Source organism: Staurois parvus, unplaced genomic scaffold (genome assembly GCF_062004578.1).
Source record: "Staurois parvus isolate SC_StPar_1 unplaced genomic scaffold, SC_StPar_1.0 ptg000068l, whole genome shotgun sequence".
In the NCBI taxonomy this organism is placed as follows: domain Eukaryota; kingdom Metazoa; phylum Chordata; class Amphibia; order Anura; family Ranidae; genus Staurois; species Staurois parvus.
The window spans coordinates 8,401,230-8,422,318 of NW_028317864.1; the positions used below are offsets into that span (position 1 = coordinate 8,401,230).

At 42.4% G+C, this 21,089-nt stretch overlaps 1 protein-coding gene across 1 annotated transcript in view; it reads left to right on the plus strand.

The window, feature by feature from the left end:
* Positions 1-21,089, plus strand: part of CRAT (carnitine O-acetyltransferase) — a 71,116-nt gene that overhangs the window by 14,366 nt on the left and 35,661 nt on the right. Inside the window, exon 2 of the mRNA XM_089669087.1 lies at positions 19,594-19,854. Coding sequence (XP_089525213.1) covers positions 19,594-19,854 — 261 coding nt within the window. The remainder of the gene's footprint in view (positions 1-19,593; positions 19,855-21,089) is intronic.

A 21,089-nucleotide genomic window follows, 5' to 3' on the forward strand; every position in this document is an offset into this window, starting at 1 on the left:
GCTCGTTCCTGCTCGGGACGGGGTGCTGTGCGGGGTCTGCGCTGAGGCCAAGCCCCTGCAAGCCTGCTGTGTCCCTACCTGCTGAAGCTCGCTGTGCCCCTATCGGCTGATTGCTGGGCCCCTGGGAAGCCGCCCTGTCTGCTGATTGCTGGGTGCCTGGGAAGCCGCCCTGTCTGCTGATTGCTGGGTCCCTGGGAAGCCGCCCTGTCTGCTGATTGCTGGGTCCCTGGGAAGCCGCCCTGTCTGCTGATTGCTGGGTCCCTGGGAAGCCGCCCTGTCTGCTGATCGCTGGGTCCCTGGGAAGCCGCCCTGTCTGCTGATCGCTGGGGCCCTGGGAAGCCGCCCTGTCTGCTGATCGCTGGGGCCCTGGGAAGCCGCCCTGTCTGCTGATCGCTGGGGCCCTGGGAAGCCGCCCTGTCTGCTGATCGCTGGGGCCCTGGGAAGCCGCCCTGTCTGCTGATCGCTGGGGCCCTGGGAAGCCGCCCTGTCTGCTGATCGCTGGGGCCCTGGGAAGCCGCCCTGTCTGCTGATCGCTGGGGCCCTGGGAAGCCGCCCTGTCTGCTGATCGCTGGGGCCCTGGGAAGCCGCCCTGTCTGCTGATCGCTGGGGCCCTGGGAAGCCGCCCTGTCTGCTGATCGCTGGGGCCCTGGGAAGCCGCCCTGTCTGCTGATCGCTGGGGCCCTGGAAGCTGCCTGCTGCTGAGCGTCCGCAAGTCGCCTACCTCCCTGGAAGCCGCCTGCTGCTGAGCATCTGCAAGACGTCTATCGTGAGTGTCCCTAGAAGCCATGAACTGCCCCTATTGTGTGCCTAGACCATCCTTGTCATGAACTGTTCCTATTGTGCGCACAGACCACCCGTGTCATTACCTGTCCCTATTGTACGCTCAGACCACCCTTGACATGAGCTGCCCCTATTGTACGCCCAGACTACCCTTACTTGAACCGCCCCATGGCATGCCCAGAGTATAGCTACCTGGGATGCCCCTGAGTGCTTGAGTCATCGCTACCTGCGGAGTCCCCGTGAGTTCGATGTCCCTAGAAAGCTGGGTGGGAGCTGTGCTGAGGTCAGCCCCCTAGTCTAAGACCCGTGAGCCTGATGTTGTCCCTAGTAAGCTTTGTGGGAGCTGTGTTGAGACCAGACTCCACAGCCAAGGTCCCGTTGAGGCCCTGTGAGCCTGATGTTGTCCCTAGAAAGCTGTGGGGGGGTTGTGCTGAGGTCAGACCCTATCGCCAAGGCCCTGTTTAGTCCCCGTGAGCCCGCTTACCGTGGGTGTCCCTACAAATCGCCTGTCGCGGAGTGCCATAAACTGTCCTGATTGAGTGTCTTTCATAGTTCAATAAAGCTTTGTGTGTTCCCCATCTTCTTTGTGTGTTCTGTCTTGCCTATGCTTCCGTTACAGGGAAACCGCAAGAATAGAACTGTCAGGGGTTATAACCCTTCTTTACTCTAACCATCATATCAATCTAATTACTTTTATCCAAATCATTCAGAATAATTTCAAAGAAATTGATCGGTTTTGTTCAAAATCGACCCATGACACAGTATATTTCTTTTCATTAATGCATACATTCCATCATATTGTCTGTTTCTGTTAAAAAGTGTTCTATCAGATTGTTGTGTATGGCCACTATTAGAGTTCCTTTAAAGGGTACATTTGTAGAGTTTTCCTCTGCCCTTGTGCAGTAAAAATTCGATTTGTTCCGATTAAAGGCTGTCTATTTTGCACCCCAATGATCAATGGCCTCTACTTAGGAATACATAGGATTTTTTTCTAAATATGCACAGAAATAAGACACCAGGTAGGATCCCAAGGTCTGCACAACAGTGTGTCCATGTTTATGCAGCCGCTGCGTCTCAGTTGACATGAATGGTACTGCCTGTACAGGGAGTATGCTAATGCACTGGGATGTGCTAATAACAGATGATTAATCTGCATTTTTTTACTGCCCCCCCCCCCCCTTCAGTCTGCCCTCCTAAAAGCAATTAGAGCAATACACTGTTTAAACTCTATATATAGACAGGCATCACTACATGTCACACTCTCCCATATAAATTAATGGGGTAGTAGCACAACTGCGAGCCAAATGCTTATCTCGTGGTTGCAGCATGGTTCCACGTGTAAAATTGCCACAAAGAGAAGTGAAAAAAACAGGCATCAGGAGGCACCCTCCTGAACCCCTGTTAACCTTCATTGACTGTCCTCTGAAAAGTGATCCGCTGTGTATCGCTTTCAGTGGGGTGATAAACAATATCATCGGTGTAAAAGGAGGCTTACAGTAAGGGTCTGGGTGACGAAGCAATATGCAATTAATAGCTTCTGTTACTGATGTAACATTTTAGTTGCACTTTGCTCAGTCTCCCTATCTTGTGACCTTGTCAGCCAGCAGTTATGAGAGGTTAACCACTAGCGAAGGACTTATTTCCCTCTTCCCGGCACATTACAACGGTCTAGGAGAGAACTGGGTCAAAGATTCATTCATTATTCTTGGCTACATACAATAAACACACTCATTGCTTTGCAGTGGAGTTACAGAAACAGAATATGCTTTGTGTTAAGGGGAAATGTTTACTTTTCCTCAATGAGTTTGAAGTGTGTGTGTGTGTGTGTGTGTGTGTGTGTGTGTGTATATATATATATATATATATATATATATATATATATATATATATATATAATGTGTGTGTATGTACTGTATGTGTATATATCTAAAATCAGGGTGGATTTGATTTAAATCACTAGTGAAAAGGCTCTATTTAAATCATAATAATTTTTAAAGAGCAACTGTCAGCTCTGTCCTGCAGCGGCTTCTCCTCTGACCTGCTGTTGACTCGCAGACCATCCCATTCACTTTAATGGGACGCCTGGTGATGCGGCAGTTACACAACAAAGAGAGGGACGTGACGTGATTTTTTTTTAGTGTGAAAAGTCGTCTTTTATACACCGGAAAATATGGCATTATTGAAGTTGCAGCAAAAGTCACAAAGATAAGACAAACCACTTCCATGCGACTTTTGTGATTTTAACATTGGAGTCAGTGCCCTCATGTCGCAAGAAAGACGCAGAAAAGTAGTGCAGGAACTTTTTCTTTTTTTTCTTTTTTTTTCACTATGACTTGAGTCGCAGCAATTAGGATGTCACCCATATGTGTCTTTACTTATGTGATTTTCTGTGTTGCACATCCCAGCAAGTCACATGAGAAGTCGCAGCAGTGTGAACTAGAGCTAGGTCCTAGCTTGTACTTTTTTTTTTTTTTTTTTTTTTATTTGATTACTTCCCATGGAGTAGAGATCATCATGATCTCTACTCCTCCAGTCACAGAATGGATCGCATCCTGCCAACAGAATGCAAAATGTTCACTGAATGGACAAACTACAGATTAAGTGACCCTTTATCAGAGCTGTACTCCAGCTGGTAGTGCAAGTTTAGTGCTGGATGTTCAGAGCTTACTATATTGTACAGGGTGAATGAATGTAAGAGTTTTACAAAACACTGCAGCCTACACACGGCACACTCTTGCACTAATTTCATTTTACAGTGCGTTTGGCCAGAGTTCAGCTATAATGGAAATTTTGCTTTGTTCTTTAAAATAAACACTGCAATAATAACTTACATTTTGCATGCACTAAAAAAATACACCATTCTTTTATTGCCCATGCTTCCCATGGTTGACCATGTAGTGTGGAAACAAATCCCTAATGGTAAATCCCATATTGCCATTCTCAGGTGCTCATTTTAAGGTTGATCATTGGTGGGGTGCAGAAGCTGGGCACATGATAAATGTTCATTTTTTTTTGCAGTCAGACTAAGGCTGATCCAGCATGTATTTAGCAGCTGCCGACACAGCACAGGCAATAAATCTATGTTGTCAGACACAGTGGGAACCTTTTTTTGGTCTTCCCAACCTACATAACTAATACAGTAAATATAAAACACACCGCAAGCCACCCGTGTGAATACTTTTATCATGTGTCCACTACATTTCTATGTACACAGGTAGGCCTTAAAGTAGATTTCCAGAAATGGATATTTTATACATAGTTCTATTAGTCTAGCTTGGATCATTGCAATTATGCATATACCATACCTGGCCGATGTCCTGGGATCTGGAAATCACTGAATTAAACACTACTCTAGTGATCTTCACTTGATTCTGGGTCCCGTGCTGAGCAGATGACCTGCAGTATTCTGAACACAGTAGGTTGACTGCTTGGCATGGGTGCCATTCAGAGAATGCTTTGCATTTTCGGACGGAATGCAAAGCTTTCTCTTATTGGGCAAATTGGAGAGGCAGGACAGAAATGTCATGCTCTCCAGCTCATCAAATTGGAGAATGCTTTGCTTTCATTTATAAAATGCAAAGCATTATATGATTGGCATCCGTGCCAAGTAGCCAACCTCCTGTATTTAGAATGCAGTAGGGCAGGTGTTCGGTGCAGGACCCAGAAGCAAGTGGGGGTCACTAGGGGAGTGGTGTCTACTAAAGTGATTGTCAACTTCCAGAGGCATTGGCTAGGTATAGTATATACAGCATATAGTTACATTGGTACATACATTTGTGCTCAAACGTTTGCATACCCTGGTATAAATTGTGAAATGTTGGCATTGATATTGAAAATATGACTGATCATACCAAAAAATGCTCTTTTATTGAAGGATGATGATCATATGAAGTCATTTATTATCAGATAGGTTTTTTGGTTCCTTTTTAAATCATAATAACAGAAATCACCCAAATGGCCATGAGCCAAAGTTTACATACCCTGGAATGTTTGGCCTTGGTACAGACACACAAGGTGGCATACACGGGTTAAAATGCCAATTAGAGGTTAATGTCCCACATCTGTGGCTTTTTAAATTGCAATTAGTGTCCATGTATAAATAGTCAATGAGTTTGTTAAGAAGCACTGACTAGGTTAAACACTGAGCCATGAGGATCAGAAAAGAACTGTCAAAAGTCCTGCGTAACAAGGTAATGGAACTTTAGAAAGATGGAAAAGGACATAAAAATGTCCAAAGCCTTGAATATGCCAGTCATCACTTCCACTAAGAAGTAGAAAATTCAGGGACCTCTTGATACCAAGCCAAGTACAGGTAGACTAAAAAAGATTGCAGCCACAACTGCCAGAATGATTGTTCGGGATACAAAGGGAAACCCATAGGTAACCACAAGAAAAATACAGGCTGCTCTGGAAAAAGACAGTGTGGTTGTTTTGAAAGAGCACAATATGATGACACTTGAACAAAAATGAGCTGCATGGTCGAGGTGCAAGAAAGAAGCCTTTACTGCACCAAAGGCCTGGTTAGGCATGTCAAGGTGTTGTAAGGCATATTATAACCGGGCTTTTTTGTGCCATTGGTGTAGTAAAAGCTTCTTTCTGGCACCTCGACCAAACAGCTCATTTTTGTTCAAGTATCACCATATTCTACTCCTTAAAAACAACCACACCATCTTTTTCCAGAGCATTCTGTATTTCTTTTGAGGTTGCCTGTGGGTTTTTCTTTGAATCCCGGACAATTCTTCTGTCGGTTATGGCTGCAATCTTTCTTGGTCTACCTGACCTTGGCTTGGTATCAAGAGATCTCTGAACTTTCCACTTCTTAATGGGAGTTAGGGACCTTTAGACTGTACACCCCTTGAGGGTTAGGGACTGATCTGAATGTACAATATATATATGTAAAGCGCTGCGTAAATTGATGGAGCTGTATAAGTACCTGAAATAAATAAATTAACCTCTAATTGGCATTTTAACCCGTGTGTGTCACCTCGTGTGTCTGTACCAAGGCCAAACATTCCAGGGTATGTAAACTTTTGATCATGGCCATTTGAGTGATTTCTGTTATCATTATGATTTAAAAAGGAGCCAAACAACTATTTGATAATAAATGGCTTCATATGATTATCATCCTTCAATAAAAGAGCATTTTTTTGGCATGATCAGTCATATTTTCAATATCAATGCCAAAATTTCACAATTTCTGCCAGGGTATGCAAACTTTTGAGCACAACTGTACATGAAATTTCTCTTTAATGTCTCCGACTTCAGAACTATGCCAATCGACCCCCCCCCCCTTCCTTCCCCGCTGTCCTGCTCTCCAATGAAAGTGGGATAGTGAGACTTTTGAAAGGTTCGGGGGGAAAAGTCTCATCAGGTGCACAGATCGGGGTCTGACAAATAAGGGACATACAGTCACCTTGCTGTACTTGCTGTTTATCTGTATCATTAATTACTAAGTTTAGGAACTCCAGACAGGCTCACATTAAGATACACACGGCACATATTTCAGTGTGACTGACAGGTGTGTTTACGTTTTTCAACAAGGAGCACATGGAAAGGCGACACATGTCAAACAACAACAGAGAAAAATTCCCAGCTCAACTTACCAACCAGCCTGCAACCAACCGAATTGTCCTGTCTAACAGTTCACATTAAAAACAGAGGTTTAGTTTGCACACATTTGCAAATACATGCGTAAAATTTCTGCCAGGGTATGCAAACTTTTGAGTACAATTGTACCTGGAATTTCTCTTTAATGTCTCTGACTTCAAAACTATGCCAATCGACACCCCCCCCCCCCTTCCTTCCCCGCTGTCCTGCTCTCCAATGAAAGTGGGATAGTGAGACTTGAAAGGTTCGGGGGAAAAGTCCATTCTCATCCTGTGCACAGATGGGGATCTGACAAATAAGGGATATACAGTCACCTTGCTGTACCCGCTGTTTATCTGTATCATTAGTTACTAAGGTTAGGACAGGCTCACATTAAGATACACGCAGCACATATTTCAGTGTGACTGACAGGTGTGTTTATGTTTCTGTGGATTACATGTCAAGCTCAGGAACAAGGGGTCGCTCTTGAGTATGTTGTGCAAGAACTTTAACCTAGATAGCAGAAATATGTCCGTGAATCCAGTCAAACTTAGCTGCTAAGAAATTACTTTACATGGATAAGTGGGAACAGTGCCTTGGGAAAAATATGGACCTGGAGGAATGGCACAAGCTAGCTTCGAGTGCATTAAAATTCTACAATACTTTAATTATTGACGCTAATTATAAAGAATTATTGAGGTGGTATATGGTTCCAACATGGTCAGCTTCTTCGTCCCCGGAGCTCCTCAAATTGCTTTGAAACTTGTGGACAGGAGACATTCCACACATAGAATCAACCTCAAACAAATTTCCATTAGATGCACTATTGAACTTACCAATCAAGGAGACCCCCAATCACACCAAGAAGCTAATTACATTCATAATTATAGCAACCAGAATTGCCTTTGCGAGATTTTGGAAATCTTTGTCCATTTCATTTCAACTAGGCCAAACTGTCTTAACTGATGGTTAATGAAAAATTAGCAGCCACCCTAAATGATAGGATGAAGACTTTTGAAAAGATCTGGGACCCTAGATACAATATTTTCCAGGAGCTGTAAGATATTTCTAAACAGGTGACCCCACAGGATGGGCTATGCCTCCTTTCTTAACCCTGCTCCACACTTTTCACCTTTTTTATGTATTTTTTGTTTTAATTCTTCTCTTTACTGAATCATTCTTCCCCATTTGTTAAGCAGTAATATTACACAGATCCCCTTGAAATTCGTATAAATTCTATAATCGGATGATCTGTAGTGCTTCTATGCCTTCTTAACCGAGGAGCAGGATCTCTCTTCTAAGGACTCCTTCACCTCTCGTTCTTGAACGTCTAAGAGCTTTATTTTAGGAACAGCACAGAAACAACTGTTCGCTTAAGTCCATATATGCCTTTGAAGTAGGGACCAGGAGTCTTAGAACATCAGGATAACTGTGGAGTAGGATGACCTGCTCTACACATGCAATACCAGAGTGAAAATAAAGACCTCTATAGTCCCCAGTCTATCTCAGGACCAAGCAAGAGAGGGTGACTACTTTCCTATATACAGTAGAACCATGGAGAAGGAATGTAGCCAACCTCTAACAGGAAGTTAGATCACAGCAGCAAAAAAAAAAAAAGAATTTGGAGATTTGCAGGAGGCTGAAAGCAATAGAAGAGAATTTACAGCGTGAACAGCACATATTTTAAAGAGATTTTATTTTTTGTAAACCTGTGTTTAGTTTCACTTTAAATCTGTGTTTTCAACCAGGGGGCAGCAAGCATGGGATTTGGTTTGCCCTGGATCAGCCTTATGACTTTTTCCATGGTACAGGCAGGATGATCGCCAGCACCATAATAACCAATGACCCTATAGGACCAGGGCACCTGACATCATTAATTGCTAAAGTGATGGCGGCTGGCTTACCTGCATTATGGCCATGCATGACTCTCATTTAGGGCATTCAGGAGAAGATGAAAATTTGCCTCTTCCAGACCTTCTCTAACTCCCGCCCTTTGCCACATAGCTGAAGCCAAAAGGTGGGGCTCTGTTGTGAAGAGGGGACTGTGTGATTGGGGCTACTCTAATGGGATGGAAGGGGACTCTAATGTGATTGGGAAACTCATGTATAGTGGAGCCTCTGATGTGATGGGGGGTCTGTAACATGATGGGGGCCTCCTGACATGATGGAGGAACATCTGATGTAAAGGGGTGCTTTCTGATGTGAAATTAATTTTAATAAGGTGGTTGTTTGAATCATCCCAGGCTTCTCATTAATAAGTAACATTAACATTTTTTAAAGAGCACCGATACTGAAAATAGGTTGAAAAATGCTGCTTCAAACAGCTCACTCGTGTGGATAATCAGTTGAAAATAGCTCTGCTCCATTCTGATCCAGAGACTGAATAAGTTCTCCATGGGGGCTGCCATCTTGCCTCTTACACGACAAAGAGAAGGTGAAACCTTGCCACCAATCACCAGCCCACAATGTCAAGATACCCCCAACCTATCTGTGATAGTTATGTGCTTTCTGTATACTGTACTTTGCTTTTTTTTAATCTGTAAGTATGCTCTGTATTGTTTACCAAGATCACAATTTTCTAACTTGGTCAACTCGTTTGTTCTTGTGATGGAATGGTGGTTAGAATAGTACCAGACTATGGTACTATCTGTCAGGGACCCCAGGCTGTACCGCGGCGCGCAAGTCTGCGCATGCGCGGTATACCGAGGCACACTAGCGTGCGGGCACTAGGACCTGGGCACCGCAACAGCATTCGCGCATTCGCGGACGCGTGCCTGGCACCAATGAGAGTGCAGGGCGCCCTATTTAAACAGACACTAAATATGCTCAAGTTGCCGTGTGGTCTTTTCCTGTGTCCTGAGAGATTGCTTTGCTGCCAACCCTGCCTGACCCTGATTCGTTGACTGTCTCCTGCTCTGATCCCTGGCTTGCCTGACCATTCTCCTGTTTAATCCTGTAAGTTTGATCTCCTGTTGCCGAACCTGGACCGTGACCCGTTTATTCTTCTGCCTGCCGCTTGTACCGACCTGGCTCCGCTGTTACCGACCTGGCCTGTCTGACTTCGCTCACTCCGCCTCACATCAGACTCTCACCTGCTACGTACCACCGACAAGTGCTTCTACCACAGCTGGTTGCACCCAGGGGCCGCGACCTGGTTTCGGCTTGCTCCAAGTCCATCCCCACCATCAGGGGCCCTGGTGAACAAGCAGGTCGGGACTTAGATTCTGCGTCCTGGGGAATTCCGGTCTGTGGAGCGCTAGAGGCTACCGCCGGTCTGTCCATAACACTATCCTGTTGTCTTCTTGTGATGGAAGGGTGGTTAGAATACTGTACCAGAATATGGTACTATCCTGTTGTCTTCTTGTGATGGAAGGGTGGTTAGAATACTGTACCGGAATATGGTACTATCCTGTTGTCTTCTTGTGATGGAAGGGTGGTTAGAATACTGTACCAGAATATGGTACTATCCTGTTGTCTTCTTGTGATGGAAGGGTGGTTAGAATACTGTACCAGAATATGGTACTATCCTGTTGTGTTCTTCTAATAGAAGGATGGTTAGAATACTATATCAGACTATGATACTATCCTGTTGTCTTCTGATGGAAGGCTGGGTAGAATACTGAACCAGACTGTGGTACTATCCTGTTGTCTTCTTGTAATAGTAGGATGGTTAGAATACTGTACCAGACTATGATACTTTGCTGTTGCCTTCTTTTTTTTCCATGATAACATCATCATGACAATCAACATAATGATGTAGTATTTTTTAATGGTCAAAATTAGTAATGCGATTTCAGGTTCATTCTTTAAAAAGTACATATGACAGCAGGGATGTTTGTCCCAGAAGTATGGCATTGAAAACCATTGTCAGTTCTTTATATACGTTACCTTGAAGAGAGAGTTCATATATTCAGATATTACAGAATCAGAATCCTGTTGTTTTAGTGTAATATGTAGAGTGTTTGTGAAACACTCTACATCAGAATTTTACAGGTAACATTTTCCTATTAATGTGTATTTGTGATGGGAACCGCAGAATGGAAGTCACCAGGTGAAGATAGTTCATAAAAGCACAATGTGCAATCTCTGCATTCAAAATTATTAAACGAGAACAAAAATACTCATTAATAGTGAATATTTTTTCTGTACAATAGTTGTATAAATGTGGTAAGTTTCCTTCTTTTAGTTATAGTAGATGACTATACTTTTGTGACTCGTATTTTGTTTTCTTGACAGAGTAGACAGAATTATGCCTAACACTAAGCATTTTGAGCCTGCATGTTAATTAGGCAATATTGGCGTGCACAGGTTAAGCTTTGACACAGGTACAGCGATGGATAAGAAGCTCCAGTCAGAAGAGGTATAGTACAGCTCTAAGTGATTTGTAACTCTTCTCCTTCTCTTGTTCCATCTTCAATGCTTTGGTCACCTGCCCTATCCATAACCTGTCTTTCTCTGGATTATCTAACAGATTATAAAACAGCTGATTGAAAGTGGCTTTCATGTATCTTCATCTGTCACTTTGCTAATTCGGTGTCTATAAAGCAGCTCTGTCCTTTTTAAGAAGGCTGTACTTGCAAAGCAGCAAGGGAATACTTACTTATCTTTCCTGTTGCCAGCATTATCAAGCACCAATTCGATGTGGGTAAGTCCCAGCTAAAGTTTCTTCTGAATCCGACACTTCCTGAAGTGTCGATATCCTCTGTCCTCCACAGCACGAGATTGGCACTCCTGGAAGTGTTGGTATCAGGAGAAATATAAGCCAGGACTTAAGTTGGCCATATGCTGATCAAAATTAAGCAGGGATCGGCTGGATTTCAGTCAGTGTGTGGTTGTCCCCCTTAATAAAAGTTGATCTTTTGATCAACCTCTGTCAAAGGGACAGTAAAAAATATCTTTGATAAGCAGCTGCAGCCCCTGATCAGTGTATTGTGACAGCAGCATGTGCCTCTGTTAGAATAAAAGGTCCCGGCGAGTGGAATTCCTCTATCCACCTCATTTGTGTGGATGGAAGAATTTGTTAGTTCTGCTGGCCGAACAAAAAAAAAACCTGTGTATGTCCAGTTTTACTCTGCATCAGGGCACTTATCTACAATGCAGATGAAGCAGCTATTCCTTTGCTTCTTTGCAGGTACAACCTTTTTAAAGCAAATTTGTGCAAGTGACACAACTCCCTTTCTCTATCAATGTGTACTCTTCTATGCAGAAAATCCCCCATACTCTTTCCTTTATCACAGTTGCCCTGTATAAGCTTCTTGTTGGATAGTTTTGGAGCATACACAGAATTGATGATGTCACTTCCCTCCATCAAGTGACATTTTTCAGGCCTAGAGTTTGGCTGCTCAGACCTGAGCGCTGCATCATGGTAGAAAGCCCAATAAGCTGATCACTAAGTATTTTGCAGCAGCCGTGATAGAGGGAGGAATGGTGGAGCTTCACTGTTTAGGTGAATACACGTAGGTCTGGGGTGGGCTAGCTAGAGACTTTCTTATTTTGCCCTGTTTAAACAAAGTGACAGTTATTTAATGTTTTGTGTTTTGAGGTTTGTAACTATAGATGCATATGGAGGCAGCCATATTTTTATATACATTATACTTCCAAAAGTATTGGGATGCCTACCTTTACATTCACATGAACTTCAGTGGCATCCCAGTCTTAACTCGTAGGGTTCAATATTGAGTTGGCCCACCCTTTGCAGCTATAACAGCTTCAGCTCTTCTGGGAAGGCTGTCCACAAGGTTTAGGAGTGTCTGTGGGATTGTTTGACCATTCTTCCAGAAGCACATTTGTGAGGTCAGGCACTGATGTTGGATGAGAAGGCCTGGCTCACAGTTACCTCTCTAATTCATCCTAAAGGTGTTCTATCAGGTTGAGGTCCGTACTCTGTACCGGCCAGTCAAGTTTCTCCACCCCAAACTCACTCATCCATGTCTTTATGGACCTTGCTTTGTGCACTGGTGTGCAGTCATATTGGAACAGGAAGGGGCCATCCCCAAACTGTTCCCAGAAAGTTGGGAGCATGAAATTGCCCAACCCCTGAAAAAACAACCCCATACCATATTCCCCCTCCACCAAACTTTACACTTGGCACAATGCAGCCAGGCAAGTGCCGTTCTCCTGGCAACTGCCAAACCCAGACATGTCCATCGGATTGCCATGACAGAAGCATGATTTGTCACTCCAGAGAACACAGCTCCACTGCTCTAGAGTCCAGTGGTGGCATGCTTTACACCACTGCATCCGACGTGGCCTACCACTTCATGGCTGAGTTGCTGTTGTTCCCAGTTGCTTCCACTATGTTATAAGTTATAATACCACTAAGAAACTGACCATGGAATATTTAGTAGGAAGGTAATTTCACAGATGGACTTATTGCACAGGTGACAACCTATCACGGTACCACACTTGAATTCACTGAGCTCCTGAGAGTGAACCATTCTTTCACAAATGTTTGTAGAAGCAGGTGATTGGAACACCTGAATTCAATGATTTGGAGGGGTGTCCCAATACTTTTGGAAAGTGTGTGTGTGTGTGTGTGTGTGTGTGTGTGTGTGTGTGTGTGTGTCTCAAAGGTTGTTTTGTATTGTTCCTTCTCAGAATGTAAGTCAATTGACTCATTGGAAACAATGGTGAATATGGTAAAATTATAAAAGAGGAAATTGACATAATAAATGACCTTGTAAAATACTGGATAGGTCACTATATGGACTCCCTGAAATTACACCCTTTAAATACTAAGTTCACATTTTACATAACCATAAACCAGCCCATGCAGACAAGGGGCCGTATTTAGTTTTAAATACATTGCATCGTTTGTAAAAAATATTGTTTAGTGAAATTGCCATACCTGGACCTGGAAGTGTGGCCAGAATACTCCCTATATTTGCATTCCTATGTCTTGTCTTATTTCCAGGGCACAGCAGATGTTGAGCAAAGTGTACTCTCCCATCCATGCTCCCACTGCTCACTACCACTGGGTAAATGGTGTCAGAATTTACCTGACTGGATGGCATCACTGTCCTCATGCCACGTCACATTGTCTCAGCTTGGCGGTTGGCTTCTCAGGCCTTAGCACTGTCACATGGGGGTGAGGACACAGTGGGTAGGTTGTAGGGGAGCGGGGATTGGTCGGTGTACTTTGCTGGACAGGGTTGGACTATCAGGAGACACTGTTCCTTCTGGCCTTTATGTGTTTCCAGGCATGGAACAATATGTGACTCATTCCCTTTCCACATAACAATGCTGATGTCTGGTAATTGGTTATTCAGGTTCTTAGTGCTGTCATATAGGAGCAGGGATAGTCCTTAGTCAAGTGTAATTTGCAAGTTTTTTGACTTGTGCAGGGTTTCTTCACTTCACCCTCATGTTACTTTGCCCTGCATGAGTTAAGCACTGGTTCACTTTTTACCTATGCCACTCTAGCTATTGAACCCAAAGGTGCGTAATTAGTACCACTCTACTAACCCTCTCCTAGTATGGTGGCTCCCTTGCTAGCAATGAGCATTCCTCAGCATTTCAGCTGATGAGGCAGCTGCTTTTTATGTAAGTGTCAGCTGCAGTTGGGCTATATCTTTCCAGTGTTTTATGGCCTTCGGCTTAGAGTAATAGTTGCATAAATCAAGTACTTTGTATCTAGGTCAGAGGTTATTGTGCAAACTCTGTCTCTAAGATCTTGTGCTGTACTTAACTTGGGAATGTACCATACCTGAAGCTTATTGTTTTCCATCTCATTTTGGCTGCAAAATTATAAAAATATTTTTGATTTGCTTTTTTCTTTTACCAAATATTTTATTAAGCATGTAGAAAGAAACATACAAACCATGACAAATCGTATGATACTTGACAAAAAATCTGTTTGGATTCACTGTTGTGAAGGAAAGGTCTAGGCATATGACAAAAAATGAAACCTGTCTCTGATAACATCCTGCTTTTGTGTACTTCTGGCTGAAATCAGTCATTCTACACAAGAATGTAGCTTGGCCCAACGATGGCCACTGCCCTATCCATACAAGACTTATTGCATGCTTGTTGAGAACTGATTTGTAACCTTCAGCTCAGGCACTTTTTCCAGTAGGCTACCACTTTTGATTCAGACAGGAGTAACTCTTTAAACTTGGTTTGCTTTCTTTATTCTATTTTGTGGCAAAGATAAATAATGCACTGCCACCCTGAAATGCAAGTCAGATATTAGCTCTGAGCAATTTAAGGTAGTCAGACCAATAAAAGCTATTTGTTATTGATTATTCTTTCTACTTCTACCTTTTGGGGACACCAACGGTTCGGCAGATTAGTTTCTCTAGACATAATCTTGTTTTCACCATCTTGTGCCTAACTAGATAAACGTGCTGAGGAACAGTACTTGCATACCCATTAGCAAAGCATGCTTTCTTTTTCAGTTTTTCTCTTTTACCATGCTGGAAGTCTATTTAGCCAGCTTGCCTTATAGGTATGTCATCACTTTTTATTGTATTTTCATCTGGAAATGGGATAGAAACAGGGTCTCTTTAAAGCAGTACTCCACGCAGTATGTTTCTTTAGTTTCCCCTGACCAAAATGGTGCGGGGGATAATTCTCATCATCAGAGCTATTGATATCAATAAAATCTACTCTGGAGTTTATGAAAATTTACACTGGATAAGCCATTAACTTAAATGCAGTTCAACTTAAAGCTTTTGAGCACGAGCTGTATGAGAAGGCCCTGCTTTGGGTGCTTCCGCCGCAAAAGGGTGGGCTAAAATCGGACTATATTGACCTCAGGTTTTGGGTGGTAAGCAGTATTCATCACAGTATTTTGCTTTTTGTTTTTTTTTGTTTTTTGTTCCCCTGGCTGGAGCTAGGTTTCAACGCCTAATGACTTCACCATCATGGTGTCACTGGATACCTATTGGTCAATCTATCAGAATATATGGTTAAAGGCAAGCCATGGCTGATTAAGCTGGAATGGTGCTGGGGGTGATTCTCACCACCGGGGCCATTGACATCAATAAAATCTAGTCTGGATTTTATGAACATTTATACTGGATAGGCCATCAACTTAAAGGCACTTAAGCTTTGTGGCATGAGCCATATGGAGAGGCCCTACTTTGGGTGGTCCTGCAGCAAAATGGTGGGATAAAATCTGATTATGTTGACCTCAAAGCTTTGGGTGGTATGGTTTCTATTTAGGTCTTCCTCCTTGCTTCCTAAAGGGCCAGATTTCCAGATTTACCATTAGGCACTGTAGGGGTTATTGAGGAGAGGTAACTAGGATCTCTATAGTTGAGGACACATGCAGCAACCTACCCTTTGCTTTGTTTGGGGGGGGGGGGGGTGATACAGTTGATGGTTTTTGCATATAAAGCAAACAGTATGCTGCTTCATGAAAGGCTGTGCCCAGGACAACCAAATCTTTACAGGCTGTCTTTATTTTCCTCTGCCCAAAGTGACAAATATTTTTAAAAAGGCCCTACCCTGCTGGCATAGGCGTTATAACTACTTGTGATCCTTTCAGATCGGGCATTTCTAGTTAAAGAGGAAAAGGCAAACATCCGAATGCCATATATATGGGAATTTGTTAGGTCATTTCAACCACTTTCAGTCAGCTTTCAATTGAAAAAATGACCCTAGACCAGGGGTCTGCAACCTTTAAGACATAAAGAGCCACTTGGACCCATTTCCGAGAGGGAAAAAAAGACTGGGAGCCGCAAAACCATTGCAACATTTAAAACAAATCCGACACTGCATATATTGCAAAAAACGCTCTGGTCATGAAGGGGGTTTAAGGGCCCAGTAAGCAAAGGGTTAATCAGGGCCACAGTGTATAGTCATAATCACAATCATAGCCTTAGGTCAGTGGTGGGCAACCTTTTTTTTTCGACTGAGCCAAATCTCGCCAAAACCACGATTGAAATTTTATTTTGAGAGAAACATTTTTAAAACTGAAAATACATCCCCCATATAGTAATTCATCCCCCATATAGTAATTCATCCCCCATATAGTAATTCATCCCCCATAGTAATTCATCCCCCATATAGTAATTCATCCCCCATAGTAATTCATCCCCCCTATAGTAATTCATCCCCCCTATAGTAATTCATCCCCCATATAGTAATTCATCCCCCATATAGTAATTCATCCCCCGTAGTAATTCATCCCCCATAGTAATTCATCCCCCCTATAGTAATTCATCCCCCATATAGTAATTCATCCCCCCTATAGTAATTCATCCACCCTATAGTAATTCATCCCCCATATAGTAATTCATCCCCCATATAGTAATTCATCCCCCCTATAGTAATTCATCCCCCCTATAGTAATTCATCCCCCATAGTAATTCATCCCTCATGTAGTAATTCATCCCCCCTGTAGTAATTCATCCCCCGTAGTAATTCATCCCCCCTATAGTAATTCATCCCCCCTATAGTAATTCATCCCCCATAGTAATTCATTCCCCATATTGTGTGAATTCACTTACCTTTGCTCCGCGCGTTCCTCTCGCTGGGTTCCCGCGCCGTTCTGGTCTTCAGGGCGGACTGTGAGAGGAGAGGAGTTCGTCACGCTGCCCCGCCTACATCCGGGCTGCCCCGCCTACATCCTGACAGCCAATGTTTGCCAGCGGGCGCCCGGCACACAGAAGATCTACATTAAAAGAGCCGCGGCTTGCCGACCCTATTGCCTGTCACCTGGTGGGCAGTGTGCTCCGGAGCCGCAGGAAAGGTGAAAAAGAGCCGCGGGTTGCCGACACCCGCCCTAGACGAATGCAACAAATTACCCCTCACTGTTTATATGGATACCCTCAATGATGAAAAGTGGCAATGATAGATTGCTTTGAACCATTTTTTTTTTTGCAAATGAGAGCTGGTTTAATGGGGGTTATCCTGGCCATATCATTTAAAGTGTTAATTTTTTTTCTCACCACAAATGCTTACGTATTTTAGATAAGTAACACAAATGTGTTAGTGCAGCTCTCTAACACAGTGAATGAATTAACAAGTGAAAAATCACATTAAATGTGAACAATCATAGGTCCATAAAAATAGCCAAATATACATCTAAAAATAAATATTCAACATGTGCAATATGAACTTTAAAAGTATAATCACTATCCCTCTAATTAAAAAAAAGTCACTGTAAAATTGTGATGACTGTCCCTTTTTAAATGTCATAAATAGAACAACAAATCTTCAAAATATGAATCCATGTGTGAACCAGCTAAAATAAAAAATTTTTTCGACCAAAGTGTGTGTTAATCAAAATAAAAGTTCATATGTATTCATTATCCCATGCATCCAAGTGGATTCTGAACCAGTGATCTGCTATTCCACTGTGTGGACCGCCACCAAGCACCTTGCACTCACCAGAAGGTATGGCTGCTTAAATTACAGGCAGCATAACCACATTATATGTATTCCTCAAGACATGAACATAGCCTCCATTTGGATAGAACGGTATTTTTAGATGTATATTGGGTCATTTATATGGATATGGCTGATTGGATTATGTATTTATGCATTGTTAAGGTTTTGTGCATTGACCTTTTGTGCTAACTGCTTTTTTTCTTGACACTAAGCGCTGATCTTTACGTTCTGTTTGGCATTGTGGTTGATTGAAAGACCACCAAACTGCCTACTGTGTGACTGGCATATAGCTTATTAATGGTAAAATGTAGGTAGTCAGGTGTAGGCCAAAATATTTTTCCTGTTAACATTCTGAAATAATTATAACCACTGACATTCTACAGCAGGGTTTCTCAGGCAGGGATCAATGGAACCCTAGGGTTTCTCCAGAGCTTGCTAGGGATTCCTTGAGCAAGGAGCAATTTCTGCCTCTCAGTTTCCATCAACATCACTGATCCTTTTTAGCTATGTGTAAGAGGGCAGTTCTTCCTATATATAATATGTATATTCTTATATAGATATAATAATTTATAGCAGGAGTTCCCTGAGACTGAAAAGATATTTCAAGAGTTCTATATTGAAAAGGTTGTGAAAAGCTGTTCTACGGGCTTGTTCCTGGAAAACCTTGGTCAGTGGTCTTCACTGACATGCTGCATGTTTATACCACGTTTTACAGGCTTATTCCAGGAGATCTATAGTGAGTGGTCTCCTTGACAGTCTACAAGTTTTGTTCCTGAAGATTTATAATGAGTGGTCTCTGCTGAAAATCTGTAGGCTTGTTTCAGAAGATACATCTTGAACAATGTCCACTGACATTCTACAGGGTGGTTTCTGGATATCCAAAGTGAGTGGTAGCTTCTGATATTCTACAGGTTTGTTCTAGGAGATTCATAGTAAGCAATCTCCAGTGACAATCTACAGTCTCATCCTATGAGGACCATAGTGGGTGGATCCCATTGACATTTTACAGGGTTGTTTCTGAAGATCCATAGTGTATGGATCTCACTGACTCTCTACAGGCTCTTTCCAGGAGTATCATAGTGAGCGGTCTACACTGTCATTCTACAGGCTGGTTCAATAGGCAAAGTGTAATATGCAAATAAATTACCATTGTTTTATTCATATTTGTGTCTTCATTGGCAAGATTTCACTCTAACATTCTATTCCGCTGACCACACAAGAAGAGACAATTCCGCTATGGGGACCGAGATGCAAGCAAATCCTAACCGTGTTTCAAAACCTTTCCTACTTTATAAAAAACAGTGTTTTGGTTGAGTTTAGTGGAATAACATGCCTTAATGCTTGCTTCTGTGTTCCCTATCCAATTCCTAACACATTTGTTTTTTTTGTGCAGCCCATATATTGGACATGAATTACACATGCTTAAGGAGCTACCAGGTCAAACACTAGGCACCCTTGCGAAAGAGCAGTCAGGAGCTAAGTGTCTCTTTGTTGATTAGCAAAAGGCTACGGTGATCTCCGTCCTATTGACTGTAGGCCTATTAATCCTGTTGGCTGTAGGCCAGTGGTCCAAGGTAGCTTCGGCCAATAGGTTTGCTATGACATGAGTTATAGAGATGCCACAGACACTGATTTTCTCTTTGTAGTGACTCAGTCATTAAAATGTCTGCCTTAATATTGAATATCCCTTTGACTAAAAGACCTGTGAGTACAAATCATATGTTCTAGACAGTCTACCAATTGAACTGGCAGTGTACCTAAAGTCACAATGTATCCTAATTTTTTTTCCCCATTCTGATAAGGTCTGCAAACATGTATTTGCAAAAAAACCTATCTTTTTTTGGTCCTCTGACATTTATTAGTGACATGTCATTGTTTTTACTCCCATAGGCCAAGCCGGTCCGCTTGGTAAAGCCAGTGTCATTGGTGAAACTGCCAGGCAGGTACCTGGCACATCAGGAGTCATTGCCACACCTACCCGTCCCTGCACTTCAGCAGACTCTAGATAAATATCTGTTGGCCTTGAAACCTCTGGTAAGTCAGGAGGAATGGAGCCACACCACCCAAATGGTGGAAGAATTCCAGAGCTCAGGAGTTGGTGAAAGGCTGCAGAAGGGCCTAGAGAGGAGAGCAAGGAAGACAGAAAACTGGGTAGGTAGAACTTTCCATTTTACTAAAGATGCAACATAGGCTTAACACAAATTTTGCAAGCCCATTCAGATATTCTAGTAATTGAAATGATATTGATGACTGTGTAAAGACATTTATATCTCACCTTACATTAGGTTCTATGAAAGCCAGAGTTTCTTGATTTAACCATTTCCCGACCGGCCGTTGTATATAAACGGCCGGACAGTGGCACTGCAGGGTCGGCTGGCCGTTTATAAACGGCCTCTCCGCACCCTGCTTCTGCGTGCTCCCCGGGAGCGGGCAGCACAGCGATCCGGTGCCCGCTGTGTCCTCCGAACACAGTGAAACACCGATCGTCGGACGGGACCTCTATACGAGGTCCCGATCATGTGATCACTGATTGGCCAATTAGTGATCACATGCAAAGTAGTAAGCAAGATGTCACTTGTGACATCATTGCTTACTACGTGTGAAATCTGTGAATGATCACAGAGGTCACATGGTACAAGGCTATTCACAACAGCCTTGTACCATGCGACAAGCAGTGACCAATCACAGCTCACTCAGTAGTTCTCAATGGCTGCAAGAATGGAGACAGAGAGAAAGAGAACTGATTGCTTTTACATCCTATATGGGTGTAAAAGCAATCAGTGTAAAAAAAAAAAATCTTCATCACCCCTCAAAAGTAGTACTGTACTGCTAGGGTGACAGTATGTAAAAAAAATAAAATAAATAATATAAAAAAAAAAATAAAAATGTAAAAAAAAGGTTTAAAAATTATAATTTTTGGTTATAAACTAATTTTGCTAATTTTTTTTTTACTAAAAAGATAACAACAAATTTTGGCCAAGATTTATGATGAAATATTATTTATTTGCAAAATTTTATAAGAAAAACACTTTCTTTTCAAAATTTTTTACATTTTCATTTACATAGCAAAAAAAATAAAAATCCCAGTGGTGAATAAATACCACCAAAATAACGTTTTATGTGTCTTAAAAAAATGGTATATTCATATGGGTACAGTGTTGTCATTCAAAGTGTGATAGCGCTGAAAGCTGGAAATTGCCCTGGTCAGGAAGGGGGTAAAAGTGTCCGGACTGGAAGTGGTTAAAGCAAACAGTCTTTTTTTTTTTTTTTTTTTTTTAAACGATGTTAGTATTTCTGTGACATGAGCAAATGAATATAAAAATGAAATACTTTTGTCTATTTCACACTATTTCAATAATGAAACAAGATCAGTGAATCCTGAATAA